Source organism: Sycon ciliatum, chromosome 9, assembly GCF_964019385.1.
Source record: "Sycon ciliatum chromosome 9, ocSycCili1.1, whole genome shotgun sequence".
Taxonomy (NCBI): domain Eukaryota; kingdom Metazoa; phylum Porifera; class Calcarea; order Leucosolenida; family Sycettidae; genus Sycon; species Sycon ciliatum.
Window position 1 is genome coordinate 25985203 of NC_088651.1, and position 23899 is coordinate 26009101.

Below are 23899 nucleotides of genomic sequence, written 5' to 3' on the forward strand. Positions count from 1 at the left end.
TATCTAGAGCCGGCTAAAACATAAAGCCCTCTATTGAATATCCCCCCCCCCCACCCCGACTTGTAACAAGTCCATGTACAGGTTTGAGTGTCTTTTGGTGCTGTTGTTGTCCATGTTATGTAACTGGTTGTTTCAGGATCCAAATCTCAGTTCTGCTTAACCTGCCTGTTTAGTCCTGCTAGTTCACCGTAAAATTTCGGCTCTGATTTTCTTTGCTTTCTTTGTTGTTTTTTTTTGTGCTGGATGATGTTAATGTCCCAGCATTGAGAAAATGTGTATCCTCTCTTGAATATTGCCCTTTTCTGAATAGCACCTCATCTATTATGGACGATGACAAACAAGTGCCAGGGGACACTAATTACGTGGGTACGGTATCTGTATGCATGGGTCACATGATAGCAGAGTTTTAGTCAATGACGTCATTACACATAGTCCTTTCGTCACCGTGAATACAGGATGTGAGTGTTATGTGATGCTGTGCAAGCTACCTCTCCAGACTAGTACCCTTCATGCACTGTAGTGCTACTGCGACGTGTTAGTAAAGTGGTGATGCGCAGTGGACCGGCTGCACTGGTTGCCCCTGGAAGTATGGTTTGATTAATCCCACTTGCCCACTCATTACTACACACTACTTCTAATAGGAGGAGGATGATGAGAGACTGTGTTGTTGAAGAGAATTGAGATAGGGAATGCAGTACATGATGAGTTATGCTGTTATGCGAACAGTGAAATGCGCACGGCACGCAAAACACTGCGTGCGCGCGTGAAAGTGAACATTTATGTCTGTTTAAATGCGGCTTATGTGTTTTGTGTGTGTGTGGGGGGGGGGGGGGTGTTGCAGGATCGAGTGTGATGTTGAAGAACAGTGGTTTGTTTAGTTGGGACAGAGGGTTAATGTGTGATACATGTATTGTGAAATCCACTAAGACATGCTGGTACAGTAAGCATTGTACTAAGGAGACGGCGGGGAGACGAACGTACTTGAAGTGTAATGCTTAATAGCAATAAAAAATAAAATTTAAGTTGAAGCTAAATCGAAGCGTGTTAACGTAACTACTCTATCCATCTAGTGCCACAAATGTCGAACGTTGGAAACTACATGTACGGGCAACAGCAAAAGCGAGCGGATGAAGACAATGTGCAGACACAGCATGGGCATAGTCTGATAAACCATTATCCAAATACGATCTAAGAAGAGGTACATACAGGGCGACAGGACGACATTAATGTCGATCATTTTTACACAGACAGAAGAACGAGCAGTTGCGGTGTCGAACCTCTGAGCTTCAATCATCTGACAAAATTGGTACTGACCCTGCCCTGAGAGTACATTGTACTGCTATATACATGTACCATCAATGTGGCATGCCGAGCATAACAATCACCATAATTATATCAATTAATTTTAGGTATACATGCATGCATCGGGCGACGAAAAGGTTTTTTAGGCATTGCTGTTGGCACACAATTCTTCAACGTGAAGGCTGGACGTAATGCGTGACGAACTAGATGAATAGGTACCTTCATACTTGAAAGAGCCACTGTCGACTGCTAGTTTAGTAGTGATGCGCAATGGACCTGCAGTATTGATATGACACACACCACTGATTGCTCCTGGAAGTATGGTGTAAACATTACCATTTCCCGTATGTATACCTGACACGCCACTTCTAATAGGACCAGGATCTTGACAGTCTGTGTTGTTGATGAGAATAGAGATTGTGAATGTAGTCCATGATGAGTGATGACGTGTTCCAAACGTTGCAGTGTACATGACACGTAGCACAGTGTCAGCTCTGGTCTTGTTGTAAATTACATTCATTGGATAAACATTTCTGGTTCCTGTTTCTTTCCGGAATGTTTTCCATGCAACAATACCGCACTGTACACACGACAGTAGAAATAAACACAAATCAATACAGTGACATTAGAAATGAATTCTATTGTAAATGCTCATACACGCACCCGTGACTATTCCGCAATATGGCCACGGTGTGCACAGCCTTTTTAAAGATTTTAATGTGAATGTAATTATGTATATGTATACACTACCTACCCGTTGAGTTCTCTCATTTTATTGTAAAAAACTAATCCATGAGCACCAACGTGTAGCACACAAAATTGAACGGCATACTCATCATCAGCAGATCGTGAATTCGAACTGTTTGCCTAAAAATTGCCTGCGTATGAGTTATACACGGAGAGGTACAGCGCAAGAACGTCGTACACTATCTGCAGGCCTCTCCTTTCTTTTTAGACAACGCCCAGATTCGTATTCAGTCCCCCCCCCCCCCAGCTCTATTCTATCATCCACGCCGGAGCTGCTGCTGCATAACCTCAAGTCAAAAGACTTGGCAACTCCACGCTTGCCCCTGAATCTTGCGTTATGGGACCCCTAAGAATTTCTCACCTTGCAACCCCCTTATGTTTAGGCTGCCCATTATGGAGCCTGATGATTGTAGTAATACGTGAAACTGAGAGTCACGACACAGCTTCCAATCTCTCTCCTGCATTCCGTTTGCATTCATTGTGCTGATTTGGCACTTGAAAAAATCTTCTCCCCAGACAAATTGCATAGCTTGACGAGTATAATGTGAGGAATGCTTGGAATGGCAAATATTCTGCATTTCTCTTTTTATAGTTATGGCATTGATGGCTCTGTGTATATTATGCGTACAATTTTATGAAAAAAATAGACTGTGTTGTGGCGCGGCTGTAGAGTGTAGTGATAACGGCCCTGATCTACTAACACATATAGACAGTGTACAAAGGACTCTGATCCTGGTCTCGGGAACTAAAATTCATTGCGTCTGAAAGCAGGACGTAACCCTGTTTCCTGCTCTACAGAAGACAAATGCTCGACCTGGAAACGTATTGAGTAACGCTTCAGCCTTTCAGGGTTTCTTTCCATGTTCGCTTGACGTATTTATGATGCCTAGACCACGTGTCGGCTGAGGGCAACATGCCCAACGAACACTTTGCACATATTTGGAATTATGTTATTTTCCTATCAACTGAGTTCGAAATGAAACATTACCCAGTATGCTTTTGTACAAACCAGCATTTTTATTTTACTGTTTCGTTTGTTGTAACTATAAGAGTGCAAGACCTACTTACAGTGTGCAGTTGAGATTTGGTGGCCATAGTGGAGATAGTGGAGAGAAGATCCGACTTGGTGTCATTAACCATTGCTTTGGTATCAATCAATGCGGCCTTGTTGTCATTCACCATTGCTTTGGTATCAATCAATGCGGCCTTGTTGTCATTAACCATTGCTTTGGTATCAATCAATGAGGCCTTGTTGTCATTCATCTTTGCTTTGGTATCCATCACCATGGCGTTGCTTGCAATCAACGCAGCCTTGTTGTTTGTCACCATTGCCTTGGTCTCTTGGAGTTCTGATCTTGTTTGTTGCAGTTCAGATTTTGTTTGTTGGAGTTCGGATTTAGTTTCGCGAACATCCTCTCGCAGGCGATCATTCTCTGCATCGAGTGTGCTGCGTACATCGTTCATATCACGCGAAATATCAGTATGGTATGCCCTGAACGCCTTGGCCATCGAATGGACTTCGTTCAGAAGCCTAGACATCTGGCGATCACGCTGATCCAATTTTTTCTGTAGTTGTTTGTTTTGCTGGTCTAGATGTTTCACCTCACGACAAAGATTCGAATCCAGAGAGGTTGTGCAAATATCAGCTGCAGGGGAAAGTAAAACATCAAAATCGCTTTGTGATTCCTGGCCAGTTTGTGTGCAGTGTTGCAGTTTCACGTACCAAATATTATGCAGTACATTATTCTAGCATGCCTTCTACTAATTCGATAACCATGAAGTTTATGAAGTCGGTTGCTCAAAACATAGCAACTCACGCTTCCTGCCGAACCTGACAATAGACAGACTCACGACTACCATCTGGAGCACGCGAAGAGCACAATTGCACATTGAGAATCCTGCAACAAAACAACACCCCTGTTCAATACACAGTGTTTCGGGGAATTCACCCCTCATTTGTTGAGCTTTAGTAGGATGAGGTAGATTGTGCCTGAAAAGCACCAGTTATATGTTTATACTGCTACGCAGGCCAAACCATCACCAGGGATACAACGTCACCACTAACACATCCGACGTCGCAACTTCTAAGTTCGTATTGTCCCTCACGCGGACTTGCGACTTATTATTGGAGGTTACATCGTCGTGAATAACTACTGGTTTAGCACAACTCCACGAGCTGCTCTGACACACGCTGCTACCTGGTGCCTCACGAGGTGTTTGTCGCGCTGGAAAATAAGGGTGTCTGTACGTTTGTGTCCCAATATGTTACTGTTTGTATTGAATGTTTTAAGTGTGTATACCTGGTGATTGTTTCGCCTGGAGAAAGTGGTGCTTTTCAGGCAAAATCTTCATCCGCCTACTCAAGGTCATATGATATGGCGTGATGTCCCCGAAACAATATGTATTGAGTAGGGAGTGGTGCTTTCTTGCAGGTTTGCCGAGTTGAAGGTGCGAGGTGCTCATCGTATGCTACGGATGGCAGTCACGAGTCAGTCAAGTTTCAAGTTCGGCCGGAAAAGTGTCGCTGCGTCTGTCCCTCGTTGGAATAAGCAACTTCATCACTAATACCGCTGAAGTCGAAACTTCTAACTTCAGGTTAGTGTTCAAATGGAGAATGAAGTGAAATGTTTGTCTCAGCCAGGCATCACAATGCTGCCAGTTGATATTCCAAAAAACATATCACCTTCAATACTCATCGCAGCTACAGAATATGTTAACCGGACTATACCTACGATTTAGATCAAAGTATACTTCATATGATACGATTGAAGGGAATCTCCAACGCGGAAACGCTGTAAATTGATGCGAGACAGTCTACCGAACAATCAAAATTCTGGCACTGTACCTTCACAGTGGAGACCATTTCCATGGTAACCGTTCTTGCACGTACATGTAAACGATCCAATAGTGTTATTACAGTTAGCGTGTTCATGACAGGGGGATGGTGTGTTTGTACACTCGTTGATATCTGTAGGCAGGATATACGTATTACGTGAATATAGCACAGAGAAGCCAGTGTGTGAATAATTTCAGAATGTTTGATACGTCAAGATCCTGAAAAGTGAGTATACTTGAAAGTCAACACCAGCGTCTGGCATTTAGATCTTTGTAGCAACGAGTTCCAAAAATACCAGTGGACCTATTCAGTATTCATACCACCCTACTTTAGGGTTTGCAAGTACATTTCAGTGCTACTTTCAATTTAGAAATGGGAAATTGTTTGTGCAAATGTCATAATCTGGGTTTCAATAATATTAATTTTCTGTTATAAATACACAGTTATACATGTCGAACAAGTCACGTTTTTTATTTTTGATTTTTTTACTAGCAAACACAGCCCTACTAATAATCAGGGAAAGAGGACAACTGAAATGACACTGGGCAACAAGACAAAGGGGAGTAGGGCCGATGTGCCGATGTGGTTGGCGAGGCTCATCCGACGAGAGGTCTCGGAATCATAGCCTACGACCAGGCATCGATAGGAATGCAGCTAGGGAGGGAGGGAGATCAAGTGAGACGTAGTTGCGTGCTGTCTGCGGCCTTCATCCTATTCATAGCTGTATTAAAATGTCATAGTATTACTGATATACCTAACATTTTTGCTTGTAAATGAGCGTCCAGGCGAAAATAGTTGTAGAATAGCGATCTACAGAACGAGCTGAACCGACATTTCACAAAGGCTTTATGTTATTAAAAAACGAGTGTATACAAAGGCTGATTGGGAAGAAGTAAGATCTGGTATGGAATAATTGATGAACAAAAATAAAACTTCGAATTAGGTTTCGCAAAACACTTGTCAGGAAGGTAAGTTGGACTAACTCCCAGCTTCGGTGGGAGACTTAAATTGCAACTATTACAAGGAAGACCTCCCAGAAACTGACGGCGCTGCGTGCCATTCGCTCCTGCTTAACTGAGCAAGAAGCCCTGCTATTTTACATATCGTTAATACTACCGGACAAGTTACATGGATCTAATGCATTCTTCTCGGTTCTCTCTGCGCACCAATGGCATCAGCTTTCGGTCCTCGACAAGCGATGTATCCGCTCCGTTGCCAACCAGCCATTTCCCTCCCACACAGGTCCCATCTACACCCGTCTAGGCCTCATCCCCATCATCCAAAACGCCCACTGAAAACTCCGCCTCCTCATGCTTCGCATCCACAGGCCAGTATTAGTAATCTCCTGTACAAGCGCCTACGTCGCCAGACTGAAGGCGTCACTCGGATCAACGATCCAAATGCGTATGTTGTCCCTGCCACCAGGCGAGTCTCTTGTGACTGTCGGCCGCTCGTTTCCGCTGTTAGATTATGGAACGCCCTGCCTCAAGAGTTCAAATCCCTCGCCTGCCACAGATCATTCAAGAGACTTTTTAAAAAGGTTTATTTTTTTGGCTAGCCAGCATCTAGGCTTGCTTGGACTTGGAGTCGTGACTCAACTGTGACTCAACTGTGCTTTCTTCTTCTTCTTCTTTTTTTCCCTTTCTCTTTTTTTTTTGAGTATTTGCAGTCTGTGTTGTCTGTGTTTTTCTCTCTTTCGTGGAGGCTTGCTTGTTGTATCCTTGGCTCTAGGCCGTTACTTTATGGCCATCATAATATTGGGCACCACTGCCCGTTTGGTCTGCGATACAAAATAAATTTTCAACAACAACTAATGGAAAATGTTTCAAGAAAAGTACTATTACAGAGAATTGAAGTGAGAATAAACAACTATTAAAATGATAATATCCTAGCACTAAGGTGATAGTAGGAAAAATTGCGAAAGTATCTAAAGGATATACGTCCAATAAACTACTAGCATACTGTGGCACGATCTATGACATCATGGCCATCCAGGGCCAAACAAACAAACAATGCTGCTACTAGAATAATTTCAAAGGAATAATGTTGTCCTTTTGGACGCAGAGTTTAGGCTTATGAATAAGCTGACAAACAGCTTCTGTCACCCTCAACTGCAACCTATATTTCTATTTCTGTTTTGTACTGAGCTCGTCATAGTTATCCGTTGCAGTTGAGCGTGATATAAGCTGTTTGTCAACGTATTCATAAGCCTAGTCTGTGTCCTGAAGGACAGAATTTTTCTTTTGAAATTATCATAGTACTAGTCTTTTGTTTGTTTGGCCCTGGTTGGGTATGATGTCATATCTAGCGCCACTGTGTACTAGTAGTTTTGTGGGACGTGTAGTTTGGTTGGATGCTTTCGCAGTTTTTCCTGTTATCACATTAGTGCGAGATTATTATCATTTATTTAGGTGTTTATTCTGAATTCATTTCTCTTTATTACTTGTGGTACCTTTCTTGAATGTTTTTCATTAGTACATCGTAGCTTCCGGAGGAGTGTTTGGCGAAACCTGGTTCGAAGTATTATAAAAAAATTGATCATCATTTTATTCCATATCACATTTTCTCTCCTTCCCTGTTCTTTACACCCTTCGTATACACTCGTTTCTTTAATACCATATAGCCTTTGTGAATTGTCGGTTCAGCTCGCCCTGTTGATCGCAATTCTAAAAGTTCTGATTGTATGTACTGTATTTTGGGAGAAAGTAAATTATACAATCGTTTACCTTCACACAGACGACCATCACCGTAATATCCAGTCGTACATTGGCAACCAAACGATCCATGTGTGTTCCAACATTTGGCAACGGTAGAATCTGCACAATTGTTAAGTGATGCATCCGAGCACTCGTCGATATCTGTAATACGAATACAAACCAAATTGGAAAACTGAATACTGTAACTGGATAACGCTTGATTCCAGCGCACTTTGTCGAGGCCATATATCCCTTAAACGGATAATGACTTAATCCTTCAATGAGGACTGAGTAAGCAGTAAAGAAAGACTTAGTTACAAACCCTGAACTGCATAATTATGTTAGAACGGCTCTTCAATGGAACCAAACAAGCCAATGGGTCATATACCTAGTATGAATACCTTCTGCTCTTGGACTTTCAGGCAGGGTTTGAAATGAAAGTCAGTGTGCTGAAAGCATAGTCAGTAGGGGAAAGCAAGGCCAGCAGTGATAGGGTTAAAGCAGTACACTAAAACACTACATGCAACTTTAAAGAAATAAAGACATGAACAGGAAAGCCAGCCCGTGACTCAATATGTAAATCAAATCAAGCGGCTTCATAAGGGTTAAGTACAGCAATGGGGTAAGGGGCCGATGTCGTACTATTATATCGCTCGGAATCCAGTAGGAATTATTTATATACAAATACGTAAGGAGTATAAAGTTAAAATAAGGCATGCTTGAAAATAGGTTTTACTCACCAGATTGGCACTGTTGTTCTGTTAGACCTAGTGGACATACACATGTGGGTGTTGCGTATCTAGAACTGTGCCTACACCTGCCGCCCTCACCACAAGGAAGAGTCACAGATGCTAAGTCGGTGGGGCAAGTTGCATTTCGAGCTGCCATCGAGACAAAAATCAGATAAGATGGGAAAATTATCTTTCGAAGTTAAACGACATGTTCTATGCACATCATCACTAGTTCAGCGTATACCTATCTAGAGGGAAGAGAGAAAAATAACAGCAGCCATGAGCGTCCACGCAGTATATAGGAATTAATTTTTGCACACGCAATTATACCCAAATCTGTGACCACAGAACGAGCTACGTGCTCATTAAAGAGTTTGTATTGGTGGCTCTGTTAGACTACAGGTGTTAGGCCAGTGCCATAGCAGCTCATATCGCCCAAATCCCACATTAACTCCCATTCAATGCGAGTTAAAAACATTAATCAAGGTAAAATAACACCCGTCCATTCAAAGTCTGCAAAATTGGATAGATTGTAGACTACAGTTACAAAGAAATAGATGTAGACGACACAATATCCGTAAAAACATTTTCTGACGTACCGACGCAGGTTTTCAAGTTATTCACCAGCCTGGAGTTGAAAGACAACAACAACTCGAGTACGATATCCCCGAGTGTAGATATTTTCAGTTCATCCAAATGGAATTTGACCACTCCTGGCGAAGTCGCGTACGTCTGCGCCTCCGTAGGACTAGCACCTGCCAATATCAGCCATTGAACAAGGCAGTTGTATGGTGGTGACGTGATGTGCTCAACTAAATTCACAAAGTCCACAAGAACAGAGAGGATAGGCATAGTATGGAGAAAGTGATACTTTGCAGCGTGGAGCCTCTGTACTTTCAATGTTATCTCAGGCAGTGTTTTACTTGCGGAATGCCCATCAAGATTCAACGGATTGAGTGGATCTGCTCATGTGCGAATTTAGGTTCATTTTTGTGTTTTGTATTTTAATGTTTTACTTGGGCAATCCCAACAGACCCTAAGGTCTTCTTACAGGGTGCCCAAGATGAATGAAATTCTCACTTCGAAGTATTTGAATGCTAACTCTTCTTGAAGCGTTATTGGTGCAGTACTGCTCGGACTATTTGGATGATTCTTGTTATCGCTCAATACTTTAAAATGTACAGGGCAGAACAAGTTATCTCCGCCATTTACAGTGAGTTAGTCTTCAGCATTGACATTTACCAAGACAGTTGGGCTCCGTGGACGACCACATACATACACTGAGTTACTCCATCAGCGTACAGCATGATGTTTCGTTCTTTGCGATCTCATCAGCGCAGGACAGAGAAAATGAGGCCGAACCTGATAGCAATGAAAATAAAATTTCCAAAGCCAGATTTAAATCAGGCCCGAACGCACCTTGCCAGAGTGCTCAAATTGACAAGTCAGTGCGCTTTGCGGAATGCAAACAGCAAGGGCACTACACCACATAAGAGTGCTCAACTACTATAAGCAGGAATTACCCACTACGGCAACAAGAGGTTCCTACGATCTTTTAGGCTTTACTCAACAACTCAACCTTCCCCAAAGTGTTAATGAACGAAGCTGCTGTCAGAAGGAATACCACTTCAATGCTTGAGGGAACCTCTTCTTGCTGTTGTCGACAGGGGAGTGAATTTATGTGGTCGGTGGGTCACAGAGCGCAATTGTGTTGAAGAATGTCAAAGTAGTAACTTTCAACGGCCATATGCTGCTGTTTAACGTCTGGTTAATTATGCGTCATGTCATGTCTTATGTCACCACACAGTGTGTCAGACTCTCAGTATTCCAGAAATCAAAATCCAGCAAATCCTCGAATATAACGTAGTACAGACGTCAGGTTCTTCAACAGTCCGGACAGTCCTTACAACTGTTACAGCAGAGAAAACCCAACTCGGCATGTTCTACACTGTCTTATTCAAACTGTCGACCGTTGTCATGAGGGCAGCGCAGTGGACTGCCGGCGGAAAAATAATAACTGGATGTGGGGTACAGTGTGACATAATAGATCCTTTAAGTGCGTTCACACTCACGGGAAGGGCTGGCGGGACGGGATGGTTGTCATAATACTAGTAGCACGGTCAAGTGAACCCGAAACTAGGTCTTGTGATCTACCCGCCAGCTTTCCGCGAACGTGATGGCGTGAAGATCTTCCCAGCTCAAATTTTGGGCTGGGAAGCTTCACGCCAAAGCGGTACTGCCATTTTAAGGAACACCTTGGGCCTCTCGTACGGGCCAAATAACACATTTCGTGAAGCGGTACTGTCTATATTGTATTTTGTTCCCTATGTTCACATACCCAACTCGTAAAATAGTGAAAGACAATGGTACTGAGACAAGGACAAACGTGACAATTACTGGGAAGGGGCTGCACGGAGATGCAGCAGTGATGGTGGGACATTGATGGCTCTGCCGACCTGAGGTCTCGGCATCACGGCCAGAAACACGCACCAAAAACAAAAGATAGAGCTGTAAGGGTCAGCAAAAATAAAAATAAAGTAAGGGCAAACAACAGCTAGTACTAGTGTGCAGCGCATTCGTAGCAATGGGAGTCGTTGACGGGGCACGAGAATGTAGGTGGGTCGACAGGCAGAAGGTCCGTGGACCATTGCCAATCCTGTCGGCGGAGGTATTTATTGACGTTGCACTTAATCTTTTGAAGATAGCCGGAGTGAAGAACTTACTACAGCGCAGGTGGCGCGCGTACATAGTGGATCGATTGTAGATTTTTTGAAGAAACGACAGTGAACTGCAACAACAGTGAAACAGTACTTTCCTTTAGTTTTTTACTTGCGTGTGGAGAGTTTTTGTTTTCTCAGCAATGGTGAGAGTAATATCTAGGCGCTTCTCAGCGCTTGCCTCAGCGCTTCATTCTCGATACGAAAAAAGCGCCAAGGAGTCCTATCATCACACAGCTAGTTTCTGTGCTTGTGAGGATTGTGAACATGCGGATGATATCCTCTGCGCTCCAGCACGATAGTCGAGCAATGCGAAGCTCCAGCAACACACTAGAAGTCCATCGAACCGTCTACTCGGCAAACCTGCAAGAAAGCACCACTCTCTGCTCACTACACAGTGTTTCGGGGAATTCACCCCTCATCAGTTGAACTTGAGTAGGGTGAGTTGCAGTCTGTTAAGACTGGTAGGTTGAGGACGATTATGCCTGAAGATCATCACTTGTACAGTGCTCTCCAGGGACAAACATCACCAGGGATACAAACTTGCAGAGACCCTCCGTTTCCAGCGAGAGAAACACCTCGTGAACACCAGCGAGCTCCCATGTCGAGAGCAACACACTCTTTCCCAGATGTGTAATTTTTTGGACATAACGGTCCGAGTTGCTCTTTAGGACGCTCAGATCATGAAATCGTGATAGTTCAATTCCAGATCATTCACCATACCGGGGACAGCCCACCACGCGTACTGTGCCGCGTTAAGCTGTGTTCACAACTGGCGCGCGGACGCGGTACGATTGCTTTTCATGCGTGCCCAAACTCGCGTTCAGGCGTTCACAAAAAAACAGCAATTCGAGTCGTATTTAGCGCGTGTGACACCTTCAAGTATAATTTGTTGACCCCGCCAGTCAGCAGAAAACATCGCAGCTTGTGCTAGGATTGCACCATTCAACAGCTTGCAAGGCTGAAGAATTGACTGCCACTATTCAGCCTGGTCTAAACCACACAGCTATGAAGTGGGTTTTTTCTGGCCAGTGAACCCCTACTTTTTGGTCTTTTTCATTTTTTTCACGCACACACTTCACACTACATACTCCGGCATGCACTGGCTGTTGGTAACCATGTAGGAGAATGAAATAAAAGTCAGGAGGAGTCTGAGAAAGAGAAGAAAGACGTGTGTGACGATAATCGTTGGGAATCGAACCCGCACCTATCCATTGGAAATCGCTGCACATACCACTGCACCATATGGGACACACCACTAACCCACGTCCACTTCCGCATCCAGAATGTTCGCCGCCTTCTGCGCCGTCTCGACGAGTCGAAAGCCACGGGACCAGACAGCATCTCCCCCCCCCCCCGTGTCCTGAATGAATGCGCTTCGGGGCTCGCACAAGTCCTGGCAAAGCTTTTCTCATTGTGCTTCCGGCATGGATACCAACCTCAGGCCTGAAAGCTCGCCAATGCTGTTCCTATGCATAAACGTTCATCTCGCTCACAGTTCAAGAACCACTGCCCCGTGTCTCTCCCTAATGTGATAACCAAGCTAATGGACAGTAGTATCAATATGCAAATTACGAATTACCAGGAGGGTAACTCACTGCTTGCAGCGAATCAGTTTGACTTCAGACGGAAAATGGGTACTGCCGACTCTCTTACTCAGCTACACCGCTACTTGGCATTCTCTATCGGTTGTTGGGGCCAAGCACGCGTACTTGCAGTTGATATTGCTGGAGCCTTCGACAAGGTTGTTGTTGTTGTTTGGCTTTATATAGAGTGGAGTTCCAAAACAGGTCTGAACCTAATGACTATGGTTCCACTGATAGGAAGAGAAACGAAAAATATATAAAAATAAGCGGAAAAAAACAGAACAAAGAAGAAGATTAGTTAGATAACTAATATGAGCATGAATCTACAGCAATGTGCCATCCTCAAGGAACCCTCCTTGCATGGCGGACATCGTACCCTAGTTCACATTCGAACTAGGCGTCCAATGTGAGCACCAGGAACGGGAACGCAACCGTACTGCCGTACGGATCGGGAAGCGAAGGGAAGAGTTGGATTGCTCCAACTTTTCATAGCGTACACGGGGACACAAGCGTCAAAAAGAGCTGCATTTCGAGTGTGAACAGGAGACGGCGTCGTACGCCGACTACTCCCGATTCGTACTTGGGGAAATTTTCAGCATTTCGAACACTTCGCTTCCCATGTTAACTCGCAGTTGAATGTTAGCAAGCTAAGGTCTGAGGTCACTTATGGTATTTAGGGAAAGTTCAAGAGCGTGACAGACGAAGTGTTTTATCATTTCCCGAAGCTATTTTTTTGAACGGCACACCTTTCAAAGCTACTTTTTGGTGTTCATGAAAAACTGGTATTGTGAAATTGATTCCGCTCCATTCAAGGAAAAATAACGGAAAAGAAGTCCTGAAAAACAAGAAACGGGTCCAAAAGTCACCCTGTCACGGACCGTACCTTATGACTGGCGCCGTTTGCTGTTGAACGACGCAACGAATGCAGCATGTTGTGTTACGAGTCGTCCACGATTTTACAGCTGACCCCAGCCTTCCCGACAGGCCCTTACCGTCAATGTTCCGTCGAATGTGAAATAGGCTTAACCGAAGCATACAGTGTGCTGTCGGTGGTGCGACCTCTCGTCCATACGCTATAAAGGCGGGAGTCCCAAAAAGGCAGCATTCTGGGGCTAATCACGTTCCTCGTCTATATTAACGACGTATCAACATGCCTTGCGGGGAACACGCAACTAGAAGCCTATGCTGGCGATACGACATTGTACGCTCTTCTCCGTAACGACCTCCCCACTGCTGCTGCCTTGCTTCAGGGCACCGTCAATCGTCTTTCAGACTGGGAGTGGGACGAGGAATCGCGTGTAGCGTTTGAGCCGTCGAACTCCAAGGCTATGACAGTCACGCTTCAAATGGTGTACTAGCTGTGCTTGTACTCGTTAGCAACAATCCGAACTAGCGCACACACTGCACTGCATTGCTTTGTACTGCATTCAAGACTGACGTCATGCACTTTGTTTTGCTGCGTAATCACAAATGGCACCAGCCCATTTTGCTGAAAAGAGAGAGGTTTAGCACAACGAAATTCGTTGTTCATTTTCGTTGTGCCGCCGTACGAAAAAGCCGACCGAAATTCGCTGAATTTTTGTTTAGCAGAACGTTCGCAACGAACTTCGGTGTTGCTACTGGACACCATGGATGTCGCGGAAATCCACGCGAAATACAAAAAGGTAATCCTCGTCACTCCCCGACTTTCGTAAACTGGTGGCCTCACCACTCGAATGCTTCTTGAGCGGGAGATGAAGCCGATCCACAAGCCCTTTCTTTTCAGCCCAGCAAATCTCCTACCGCTCTGGGAAAGCAGCAGAGCTGCTTCTTCATTCGTGCGTGATTTCCGCAAGAAACAATTCGGCATCGACCTCACAAGGCGGAGCATCATGAGATCCATTTGCGTACCCCGCGTAAGTTGTCGTCCCTCCTGATTACCAGAGGCAACAGCAGCAGCAGAAACTGCAGGATTTGAGTTCGGCTCAGACATTCTGGTCGTGAAAATAAGGACCTCAGAAAAATGTCAAAAGGAACAAAAATTCTCATGTGATCGCGGAACGAAAAGTCGACAGACCAAACTAAAGTTACTTCGTCGGATTGATGTTTTCCGCGAGTGTGTGTTCGGAAGTTCGTTGTAAGTTTCGTTACTCGTTCCCGGGCTTCAAAATCTAACGAAAATTCAGACGAATTTCGTTATGCTAAACCTCTCTAAGAAAACAAATCTTGCTTGCCCTGTTATGCTCTTCCAGACAACGGATCGTGCTTCAGCAGTGTTTCTTTTCCTTTCGTAGCTTTGCTGCCAGCCCGAGTGTCACTTCGACACTGTGTTTCTTCAGTATGTCTGACCTAACTGTCGACACTGTCAAGGCAATACCTTGCCAAGCCCTCCGCGGCGAGCTTTCTCAGCGCGGCTTGAATCCGAAAGGAAACTTAGTAAAAAATTTACAGGACCGTTTGCTGGCACATTTACTAGCCCTTGGTAGTGAGGTCTGCTCAGGCCAGGAGAAGGAGCAAAAGGACAGTGCGGACACGGCTCGCAAGCCCAGAAGCCCGACTGGCACCAATGCCTCCTCCGCCAGGTCAGGTGACGCGGGCTCAACAGATCTCTAGCTCTTCGCTCTCGTACGGGACGAGGTGTAGTTGGCTTTGTCGACCGCCATTATACTATTATCGGAGAGCATTGTGCCGCTCCTCACCCAATACCAAGGCAATGCGGCTGCTGCCGCCACTACGGCAGGCCAAGCTCCTGTAGTAGGCTGTAACCCATCCGATCAGCCACCTGCACTAGCTGTGCCCAAGGCTGTACGAGAACGTATCTTGCGAGGGGAGTTTGTAGATTTTCAAGTTTGTTGCCTGAAATTCTTGCACACTTCCGGCCCAACATTCCGGCTGGTTGCACAGCCCGAATAACCAGATAATGATAGCCAGCTAAATATCGTTGAGTCGGATGACGCAAAGCAGGTGCGTCGCAAGGTTCACGATAATGAACTGCTGAACTGATTGCGTACCAGCAGTTGATCCTGACTGCTAACCGCCAGTTCTTCCCGAGCGCGTGGCTAGAGTACGACCGCCAGCTGCGGATGTTCGCGGCCCAGTAACCAGGCACGAAGAGGTTGGACACCATCGATGTGAACCTAGGGCAGATAGCTTTCATAGGCTATACACACCCAAAATGCGCTCAATGTAAGACGGTCCATCCAGCGGCGGTTTGTGTCCTTTTCGTCCCCAAGCCAGCAGCATTTACCTCCAGTGGTCGCAACCATACCAGCGACGGCCATAAAATCTGCCACAACTTCAATGGAAGTCGCTGTTCTTCGTCGTCGTGCCGCTTCTCTCACACCTGCAGCCAGTGTGGCAAGGACCACCCATGCATCATGTGCAACCAGCAGCAGCGCGGAGCCAATCGGCCACCCCGCCGCTCCTAGCAGAATGGCTACTGAATCGCTTGACTCGGTACGTAGCTTCTTTCCTATACCCTCTGCATACACCACACTGGTAGCTGACAACTTTGCCCGCCTGTTACGTAACCACTCAGATCAATCATGTGTTGCGTGTGTTCTCCATGATCTGCGCCGTGGCTTTACTCTTGGATCTGCCGGCCAACACGACATTTCGGTTTTCTCTAATAATCTGCTCTCGGCTTTCACTCACTCGGCATTTAGATCCGAGCGATAAGCTGCTTCCTGTGCCCGCAGTGAGACCACAGGCCCATTTCCGTCACCTCCACTTCAGTTCATGCGCCGCTCTGGTATTGGTGCCATCCCCAAAAAGAACGCAAGCTGCGAATGATCCACGCGCAAACGACAGCATTCCTGCCGAGCCACTCTCTCTGCACTACGCGAGCATTGACAACACGATCAACATCATCATGTCATGCCCACAGCCTGTGTATTTGTCCAAGCTCGATGTGCGCAGTGCATTTCAGCAGATCCCTGTCCGCCGTCAGGACTTCGCTGGGAAGCCTCCTAGTACAAAGTGCGCTTTCTGCCTTTCGGCCTCCGCTCCGGTCCAGCCGTCTTTGACTCAGTAGCCACAGCAGTGAACTGGATCATGCAGCACCAGTTTGCTATAGATCACCGGCTTCATTACCTCGACAACTTTCTCGATATCTCCACTGGTTTGGCTGCAGCCAGCCAGCAACTCGACATCCCCCTCCGGGCATTCACGTATCTCGGCATTCCTCTTTGCTCCATCCCAGCTCGAAGGGCCATCATCATCATCGACCTTCCTTGGTATTGTCCTAGACTGCGAGTGCCACGAAGCTCGGCTACCAGCGGACAAATTGTCCGAGATCCGTGCGCCACTCGTGGCTACTATCAGCAAGCGCAGCATCGGCCAGCGTCAACTCGAGTCCCTCCTGGGGAAGCTCGCTTTTGCTGCCCGAGTCATCCTTCCTGGACGCACATTTATGCGTGAACTATGATCAGCGTGCCCTGAACTGTATCTGTGTATGTGAGTGCGGTGCGTAAAGCCCACCTTGAGAATGGGTTTGCTGGTCCCTTAGTAGATGCGTGGCTTCTGAACAGGGTGTTGAAGGGCATCCAGCGATGCCACGGTACGGCTGTACTCACCCCTCGCCTTCCTATAACTATGCCTATCCTACGACAGCTGACGGATGCACGCCGGAAAAGTAGTATCCTGAATGGCCATGACAAGCTGCTCTACCAAGCCGCCGTGCTGCTTCTTTGGATTTTTTCGGCGTGCCGAATTCACTAATGGCATCACACGGGGCTGTACTAGCTCCCCTGGCGACGGACGCCTCCAACTCTTTCTGCTTTCATCCAAGACGGACCCATTCGGTAAAGGCGTTACCAGTGAAGTTGGCCCGTCTGTACCGCCGTACTGCCCGGTCCGTGCCATGGTTAGCTACCCATTTGTCACTCGTTGCGAGGGACCGGAACAACTGTTGTTCGTACTCTCGAACAGACAGCAGCTGACTAGGCAGTCATTCACAGTAACAGTACGATCTCTTGTCGCTGCGGCCGGTGTACCATCCCAGTCGAACTACTCCGGGCATTCAGTCCACATTGGTGCAGCCACCACCGCTGCTATGGCTGGTGCCCCCGACTCCTTCTTCCGAGTGGCAGGTCAGTGGAAAGAGCGATGCGTGTCTATGCTACATCCGGACTACAACAAGCACTAAGCGCCAGCTATCGTCCTGGCTTGCTGCCGTGTCATGGATGCCATGATCCCCAACTCGGGTGAGTAATGAGCTACTGAACTCTAGCTGCGCAATGCTTGCCTGTGCTCACATTAATTGACCCTTGCTGTGCGTCAATAGTGCTTAGCTAACGGAGTGCTGGTTTCATGGGTCCACTCTCACCACTGGTGTTATCTAGCTATTTGCTGCGGCTCTGCCTTGCGCTATATTACGTCCATTTAGCATTGCAGCTCTACGTTGAGCTAACAGCAGCTCTACTTTTAGCTAACAGCAGCTCTACTTTGAGCTAACAGCAGTTCTACTTTGAGCTCACAGCAGCTTTACTTCGAGCTAACACAAGCTCTACCTTGAGCTAACAGCTGCTCTACTTTGAGCTAACAGCAGCTCTACCTTGAGCTAAAAGCAGCTCTACTTTGAGCTAACAGCAGATCTACTTTGAGCTAATCGCAGCTCTACTTTGAGCTAACAGCAGCTCTACTTTGAACTAACCGCAGCTCTACTTTGAGCTAACCGTAGCTCTACTTTGAGCTAACACCAGCTCTGCTCTGAGCTAACAGCCGCTCTGCTCTGAGAGAACAACAGCTCTACTTTGAGCTTCCAACCAGTTGTTTCGAAACCAGCACTCCTCAATCCAAAGATGCCTCTTTGTTGACTTGTTTGTGTGAGGGATGGGACTAATGGTGTACTAGCTGTGCTGGTACTTGCTAGTAACAATCCGAACTAGCGCACACACTGCACTGCATTACTTTGTACTGCATTCAAGACTGACGTCATGCACTTTGTTTCACAAATCAGCTCTACTTTGAGCTAATAGCAGCTCTACTTTGAGCTAACCGCATCTCTACTTTGAGCTAACAGCAGCTCTACTTTGAGCTTACCGCAGCTCTACTTTGAGCTAACACCAGCCCTGCTCTGAGCTAACACCAGCTCTACTTTTAGCTTCAAACCAGTTGTTTCGAAACCAGCACTCCTCAATCCAAAGATGCCTCTTTGTTGACTTGTTTGTGTGAGGGATGGGACTAAGATCGCAGCTAGCCATGCCCTCTCTCCTCTTTGGAGGCAACTCTGTGCCAGAGTGCCAGAGTCATCCACACTAAAGCTCTTGGGTGTGACTTTTGATCAGAAGCTGTGTTTCGCTGAGCACGTCGACGCAGTGCCGATAATTATTTGGTAAACAGCGTCTGGGCCTCCTGCGGCGAGATGCTCTCTACGTCTCCCGAGAATGCAGACTCCCACTGTACAAGGGCTTTGTATAGCCCGTTTTGGAGTATGCTGAACTCTTTGGGATGGGAGTTGCTCTCACCCATCGTGCACGCCTAGACGGTATCCAACGCCGTGCATTGCAGATCATTGGTCCCGGGACGGAGCTCCAGAGCCTCAGCCTACCGCGATATGTCGCTGCGCTAACTTACACGTACAAACTACACTTCCTCACCGGTCTGATTGAATTGCTAGCAGTCCTCAAACCAAGGCTGGAGCCCCATGTCGCCACTGTGCCAGACGTGCGGAACCAGGAGTACCCTTACAGTCGTCGGTGCCGGGCGTAAGAAAAGGTTTTCCTTGAACGTGGGCACAGCGGAAAGTCATTTTCGCCGTAGCTTTGACATTCCAAGATATTCATTCGGAACGACAGCAAACTAACCCCTGGTGCAACATTTAGAATTTCCGCACTTGTTTCCAGGAAATATCGCCATGGTCCTCACGACTACTTAGTCTGAACTATAACGTATGTTGTGCTTAGGGAAAAATCAGCTTGAACGATCCGAAAAGGATTGCCTTTACGTTAGCGTTTTGTAGTTAAAGAAATCTATAAAAACAGCTTACACAAAAGAGATTGGGAGCTTTGTCACAACTCTGAGTTTCACGTATAACTACGATCATCAGGCAACTGATGGCTCCAAAACGGGCAGTCAGAACATAGGGGAACAAGGTGCTTAGGCATAGGGCTAAAATATAGTTCTCGTGAGCTTTAAAATTTCACCATTGTTTGGTGTTTGGCAAATTACGCCATCTTCCTAAGACCTGGAAATCTTATCTCTACCAGCACTCACCAGACAGCTTTTAATACATACAAAACAATATTGTAAATAGGCGTCGAGGCGACAATAGTTTTAGAATTGCGATCAACAGAACGAGCTGAACCGACATTTTCACAAAGGCTTTTATTGTATTCAAAAAACGAGTGTATACGAAGGCAGTGAAGAACATGGAAGAAAGAAAAAATGTGATGTGGAAGAAATGATGAACAAAAAATTGTACTTCGAACTAGTTTTCGCACAACACTCCTCAGGAAGCTACGTTGTGTATAAGCATCTTGCATCTCGTCCTTATTGCTGTAAGGTTTATTCTGATTCTTCTTTTTCTGTTTTGTGCCGTGCTCGTCATGGTTATAAGTTGCAGTTGAGTGTGTTAGAAGCCGTTTGTCAACGTATTCATAAGCCTAATCTGTGTGTCCAGAAGGACAGCATTATTCGTTTGAAATTATTATAGTAGCAACTTGTTCTGTCTGTTTGGCTCTGGTTGGCCATGGTGTCATATCTTGTGTCACAGTATACTAGTAGTCCTCCTTACAAGTTCGTTAAGTGCTTTCGCAGTTTTTCCTGTTATTACCTTAGTGCTAGGATTATCATTTTCATAGGTGTTGTTTCTTCTCACTCCATTTCTCTTTATAAGTATCTTTCTGGATTGTTTTTCATTAGTACAACGTAGCTTCCTGAGGAGTGTTGTGCGAAAACTAGTTCGAAGTACAATTTTTTGTTCATCATTTCTTCCACATCACATTTTTTCTTTCTTCCATGTTCTTCACTGCCTTCGTATACACTCGTTTTTTGAATACAATAATAGCCTTTGTGAAAATGTCGGTTCGGCTCGTTCTGTTGATCGCAATTCTAAAACAATATTGGTTAATGTTGAATCCCTAGTTACCTTACCTTGATTTGCACTGCCATTGACTGCAGTGTTGGGAACAGCGTCAGTGGCAGCTACCCCATTCAGTGCGATCTCATACGACTGCAGTATGAACAGTAGGCACAGGAGACTCGGGATATTCCCGAGCCAAGCCATGATTGAATGTGCCCTGATGATCTCTCGCTTCCACGCACAACAATATCAAAGAGATAACAGGTATAAAATTCAAGTTTGGAGCTCAGGTTCGGAAAGCAACTGGACAAAAATATTCCTCAACACTGCCTTATCATTCTCGATGCTGCAGCGGTGACTGCTCAAGTCATCTTTCAGTAACCACTGCTGCACCTAAACCAGTGCATACCGACGGGGCTGGTGCCCTTGTTCGTAGTGCGTGCAGTTGGCATTCCAGCTAGACAGTACGGTGTACCGACGCACATGTAAACCAAACACAATCCTACATGCAGTCCTCAGGGATATCAACAGACTTCCAGAAAATTCTCGAAACCATTAATGCAGTATGGCAGAGACAGTACGTCCAAACACAACTCAGTTCATGCACGCTGCTCCTCACTTCAAGACCAAACAGAAGTAGTAACCTGGGATCTGTTTACGATAGCAACTTTCGCGTGTTGACGTAGCATGTTGTTGTTGACTTAGCTGAGGCTGTCACCAACAACGATATCAAAGTACGCAACCACCGTTACACTATTCATTGAAGAAGTGCAGGTGCCTGGGATCGGTATGCAAGTTGACCTGGCACATTTTTAGCATGTGTCAAATCCTAACCAAACTCATGTCAGGCTTACTCAATTAAGAGCATCTCAAAAGATTTTACATTTTCCGATGTCAGCAACTGGAATCCATCATGTAGCACAAGCACCCCTATATCCAGTATGATAATTATGATGTCTATTCGTGTGTAAGCACGTTGAACGTCTGTGCGAGCTCAGGTTCATTCGCCTACGTTTCATTCCCTGTACAAATCGTGCTTTCGTTTTCACACTAGTTCATGCCACTCGGTTTTCTTAACCGTAATGTATGAGAATAATGATATTGTTGATAGGAACGGCGCAATGCCGAATAAATTCTATTTGCCCAGAAGTACAACTCGTGGTCATGTTGCTGGTGTGCATGAAGTGGACTAGGGAGCGCATGAGGTGGAAGTGGAACAAACCGATTCATGCACAGGCCTTAAGCTGTTGCTTACCCTCCTGTTCTAGTTTTCATTCCACGATTTGCCTTTGACCTTGTCCATAATGCCATGCACATGTATTGCTTCATTTAGATAATAATAGTAGCGACTTCGGAAATTATTTATACGAAAAGGGTTTGCTCCCCACTATGGAGCTCGCTCTTTTCCGCTGACTTGGCTTTGACTCAGGACTGCCGTCCAGAACACACGAGAAGTCACTCGACTTAGTAAACCTGCAAGAAAGGACCACTCCTGACCAATACTCAGTATTTTGGTGAATTCGCAACACATCAGTTAGGTGTTGCATTTGCCGCTAGGATTTACTGGGTGTTAGCGGCCGTCGTGAGTTGCCTTTGGGAACGGACACCATTATGAACACAGCCAGCCTTGATAGCTGGTTATTCCACCATTATGTACACAGCCAGCCTTGATAGCTGACTATTCCACCATTATGGTAATGTTAGTTGTTTGTATTTATTTGAATTCGCAACTTCAAAAGGGCAAGAACTCGATAACATGGTTCAAGCTAGTTCAAGCACAGTGATTGAAAATGGTGTATGTGTACGGGTACGCGGTGTGAGGCATGAGAAATTATTATCAGTTCCGGTTTGTTTAAAGTTCGAGCCTGTTCGAGTGTCTACGTCCATAAAAATGTGTGTGTGTTTACGTGTGTGTGTGCGTGTGGGTGGGTGTATGTGTATGTGTGTGTGTGTTTGTGCGTGTGAGTGAGTGTGTGTGCGTGTGTGGGGGGGGGGGGAGGGGTATGATATGCGTAACTGCATGGATCTCATTCCCTTCTACTTCTTTTAGAACATTGATGAGTCCACATGCAAATGGCAGGTAGTTGACACGCTGCCTGCACTGTCAGCCAATGACCAAGCTTGGCAGCGAGGTTTTGGCAAGTCTCAGACCAACTCACTCGTGATTGTAATACAGTCAACTTTGCGTATTTATGACACCTGCCCGGGCATCAGAAAAGTGTCCTTTTTCGAGAAGTGTCGTTATAGCCGAAGTCTCTTTACAGTTATATATGTAGAATGGACTTTGCTCTCAGTATGGAGTTTCTGTCGTTATTCGCGAATTGTGGTGTTATCGGCAGTCGTTATTAGCGAATTGTCGTTATATCCGCAGTCATTATCAGCGAACTTGACTGTATGTCATAGTCTGATGAACAAGCAGCAACCACTCATTTTCATTCCGTACAGGCCATGGAGTTAATCAATCAATAGACTCTGAGTCAGCGTCTGTCTATTGACACGTCCCTGTCAAGCAGCATTGCTGATAAGCAGCTGTTTGGCACCAGCATAGTAAAGTGGGTTTACATGTGTGGCAAATGTCAAATACTCACCAGCAAATGCCATCATACGGGTTGACTCGGGATAATGGAGTTGGGGACTCCACATAAGTCATGCTAGATTGAAATAACACATCTCAAATTGACCTGACATCTTCCTACGTCAATCAATGGAGTTACAGCATTGTTGACGTCACTGTGCACTGGAATTGTGTTGCATTACGGGCAAGTACATTCCTACTAACTCTGCCATGAACGTGTTGAAGCTTTGTCACTCGTATGTTGCATGTACATGTACATCTACATGACCGTACTACACTACACCAGAGAGAGAGAGAGAGAGAGAGAGAGAGAGAGAGAGAGAGAGAGAGAGAGAGAGAGAGAGAGAGAGAGAGAGAGAGAGAGAGAGAGAGAGAGAGAGAGAGAGCGAGAGAGAGAGAGAGAGAGAGAGAGAGAGAGAGAGAGAGAGAGAGAGAGAGAGAGAGAGAGAGAGAGAGAGAGAGAGAGAGAGAGAGAGAGAGAGAGAGAGAGAGAGAGAGAGAGAGAGAGAGAGAGAGAGAGAGAGAGAGAGAGAGAGAGAGAGAGAGAGAGAGAGAGAGAGAGAGAGAGAGAGAGAGAGAGAGAGAGAGAGAGAGAGAGAGAGAAGAGAGAGAGAGAGAGAGAGAGAGAGGGACAGAGAGAGAGAGGGGACAGAGAGAGAGACAGAGAGACAGAGACAGAGACAGAGAGAGATACAGAGAGAGGGAAA

The 23899-nt window shown here is 45.8% G+C and overlaps 2 protein-coding genes across 2 annotated transcripts in view; one reads left to right on the forward strand and one right to left on the reverse strand.

Annotated features, from left to right (window-relative positions):
* The window catches only part of LOC135824791 (uncharacterized), a 117098-nt gene that overhangs the window by 81486 nt on the left and 11713 nt on the right, over positions 1-23899 (forward strand). The window lies entirely within an intron of this gene.
* LOC135824774 (uncharacterized) lies at positions 650-20912 on the reverse strand. Its single transcript, XM_065337479.1, has 7 exons — positions 20689-20912; positions 8912-9124; positions 8322-8462; positions 7612-7743; positions 4895-5017; positions 3118-3695; positions 650-1882 (listed from the first exon to the last, which is right to left on the reverse strand). Exons 1-7 carry the CDS (start codon positions 20819-20821, stop codon positions 1445-1447), a joined length of 1758 nt encoding a protein of 585 aa, XP_065193551.1. The 5' UTR covers positions 20822-20912; the 3' UTR covers positions 650-1444.

Excerpts from the sequence above, each read along its gene's own strand:
- LOC135824774 (XM_065337479.1), bottom strand. The coding sequence starts at position 20,821 with ATGGCTTGGCTCGGGAATATCCCGAGTCTCCTGTGCCTACTGTTCATA. Across the intron at positions 9,125-20,688 it reads CAATGGCAGTGCAAATCAAG|TTGAGCACATCACGTCACCA; the intron begins GTAAGGTAACTA and ends TTGTGAATTTAG. Across the intron at positions 1,883-3,117 it reads CCAAATCTCAACTGCACACT|TGCGGTATTGTTGCATGGAA; the intron begins GTAAGTAGGTCT and ends TCGTGTGTACAG.